Here is a 2373-nt window from a genome sequence, read left to right on the forward strand (position 1 = left end):
AGAGAAAACTAAATGTAGAGATATTAACTCTAGGAATACACCTTTTAAAAACACGGGCTGTGAGAACAATTTCAGTGTTCAAACCTGCCTCAATCAAAGCAAAATAACCCAAGTTGGGGAAAAAGTTACCTGAGCCAAAAAAGATTAAGCCATAAATCTCATCTCACTGATTTTGAGAGAATGCACACTGGGAAAATCCTCTCTCAGTGCTCTGAATGCCAAAAAAGTTTCAGCAGTAAATCTTATCTCACTGAGCATATGAGAATCCACACTGGGGAAAAACCTTATCAGTGCTCTGAATGCCTGAAAAGGTTTAGCTTAAAAGCGAGTCTGTATCGACATGTGAGATTCAGCCATAAATCACATCTCACTGAATTTGAGAGAATGCACACTGGGAAAAACCTCTCTCAGTGCTCTGAATGCCAAAAAAGTTTCAGAGATAAATATTATCTCACTGAGCATATGAGAATCCACACTGGGGAAAAACCTTATCAGTGCTCTGAATGCCAGAAAAGGTTTTGTAACAAACAAAGTCTTTCTCGACATGTATTAACCCACTCTGTAGAAAAACCTTACCAGTGCTCTGAATGCCAGAAATGTTTCAGTTTAAAAAGTAGGCTCACACATCACATACGAATCCACACTGGGGAAAACCCCTATCAGTGCTCTGAATGCCAGAAAAGGTTTAGTTTCAAACCGCAACTTTATCGGCATGCATTAACCCACTCTGTGGAAAACCCTTATCAGTGCTCTGAATGCCAAAAAAGTTTCAGCAGTAATTCTTATCTCACTGAACATATAAGAATCCACACTGGGGACAAACCTTATCAGTGCTCTGAATGCCAGGAAAGGTTTTATAACAAAAAAAGTCTTTCTCGACATGTAATAACCCACTCTGGCAAAAAACCTCACCAGTGCTCTGAATGCCAGAAAAGGTTTAGTTTCAAAGAGAGTCTAAATCGACATCTATTAACCCACTCTGTGGAAAAACCTTACCAGTGCTCTGAATGCCAGAAATATTTCATTAAAAAAGGAGACCTTACTGTACATACAAGGACCCACACTGGGGAAAAACCTTATCAGTGCTCTGAATGCCAGAAAAGGTTTTGTAAAAAACAAAGTCTTTCTCAACATGTATTAACCCACACTGGGGAAAAACTTTACCAGTGCTCTGAATGCCACAAATGTTTCAGTACAAAAAACAATCTCATTCATCATATAAGAACCCACACTGGGGAAAAACCTTATCATTGCACGGATTGCCAGAAATGTTTCATTAGCCAAGCCCAGCTCACTCTGCATAGAAGAACCCACACTGGAGAGAAACCTTATCAGTGCCCGGAATGCCAGAAATGTTTCATTGACAAAAACAGTCTCACTCATCATATAAGAACCCACACTGGGGAGAAACCTTTTCAGTGCTCTGAATGCCAGAAATGTTTCCGTGTAAAATTCAGACTCACTGAACATACAAGAATCCACACAGGGGAAAAACCATATCAGTGCTCTGAATGCCAGAAAAGGTTTTGTAAAAAACAAAGTCTTTCTCAACATGTAATGAACCACACTGGGGAAAAACCTTATACGTGTTCTGAATGCCAGAAAGGTTTCAGTTTAAAAAGTAGTCTCACAAAGCACATAAGAATCCACACTGGGGAAAAACCTTATCAGTGCTCTGAATGCCAGAAATGTTTCAAAAACAAACTCGGTCTCACCCAGCATATACAGACCCACACTGGGGAAAAACCTTATCAGTGCTCTGAAAGCCAGAAAAGGTTTTGTAACCAACAAAGTCTTTCTCAACATTCAATAACCCATTCTGTGGAACAACCTTATCAGTGCTCTGAATGCCAGAAATGTTTCAGTAAAAAAAGTAGTCTCACACGACACATAAGAATCCACACTGGGGAAAAACCTTATCAGTGCATTGAATGCCACAAATGTTTCAGTGAAAAAATCAATCTCACTCACCATATAAGAACCCACACTGGGGAAAAACCTTATCAGTGCTCTGAATGCCAGAAATGTTTCAGTGAAAAAAGACATCTCACGCTGCATATAAAAACCCACACTGGGGAAAAACCTTAGAGTGCTCTGAATGCCCAAAACATTTCAACCGTAAATCACTTCTAACTGCACATGTGAGATTCCACACTGGGGAAAAAAACCTTATCAGTGCTCTGAATGCCAGAAATGTTTCAGTGACAATAGAAGTCTTTCTCGACATACAATAACCCACACTGGGGAAAAACCTTATCCATGCTCTGAATGTCAGAAATGTTTCAAAAACAAACTCAGTCTCACTCGGCATATAGGAACCCATATTGGGGAAAAACCTTATCAATGCTCTGAAGCCCAAAAGATTTCAAACTT

At 39.6% G+C, this 2373-nt stretch overlaps 1 protein-coding gene across 1 annotated transcript; it reads left to right on the top strand.

Annotated features, from left to right (window-relative positions):
- Window positions 1–313: 313 nt before the first annotated feature.
- Window positions 314–2128, top strand: LOC144805594 (uncharacterized). The gene has a single exon (XM_078672119.1). It carries the CDS (start codon window positions 385–387, stop codon window positions 2086–2088), a length of 1704 nt encoding a protein of 567 aa, XP_078528245.1. The 5' UTR covers window positions 314–384; the 3' UTR covers window positions 2089–2128.
- Window positions 2129–2373: the final 245 nt, after the last annotated feature.

Source organism: Lissotriton helveticus (genome assembly GCF_964261635.1).
Source record: "Lissotriton helveticus chromosome 1_1 unlocalized genomic scaffold, aLisHel1.1 SUPER_1_unloc_16, whole genome shotgun sequence".
Classification (NCBI taxonomy): domain Eukaryota; kingdom Metazoa; phylum Chordata; class Amphibia; order Caudata; family Salamandridae; genus Lissotriton; species Lissotriton helveticus.

Excerpts from the sequence above, each read along its gene's own strand:
- LOC144805594 (XM_078672119.1), top strand. The coding sequence starts at position 385 with ATGCACACTGGGAAAAACCTCTCTCAGTGCTCTGAATGCCAAAAAAGT.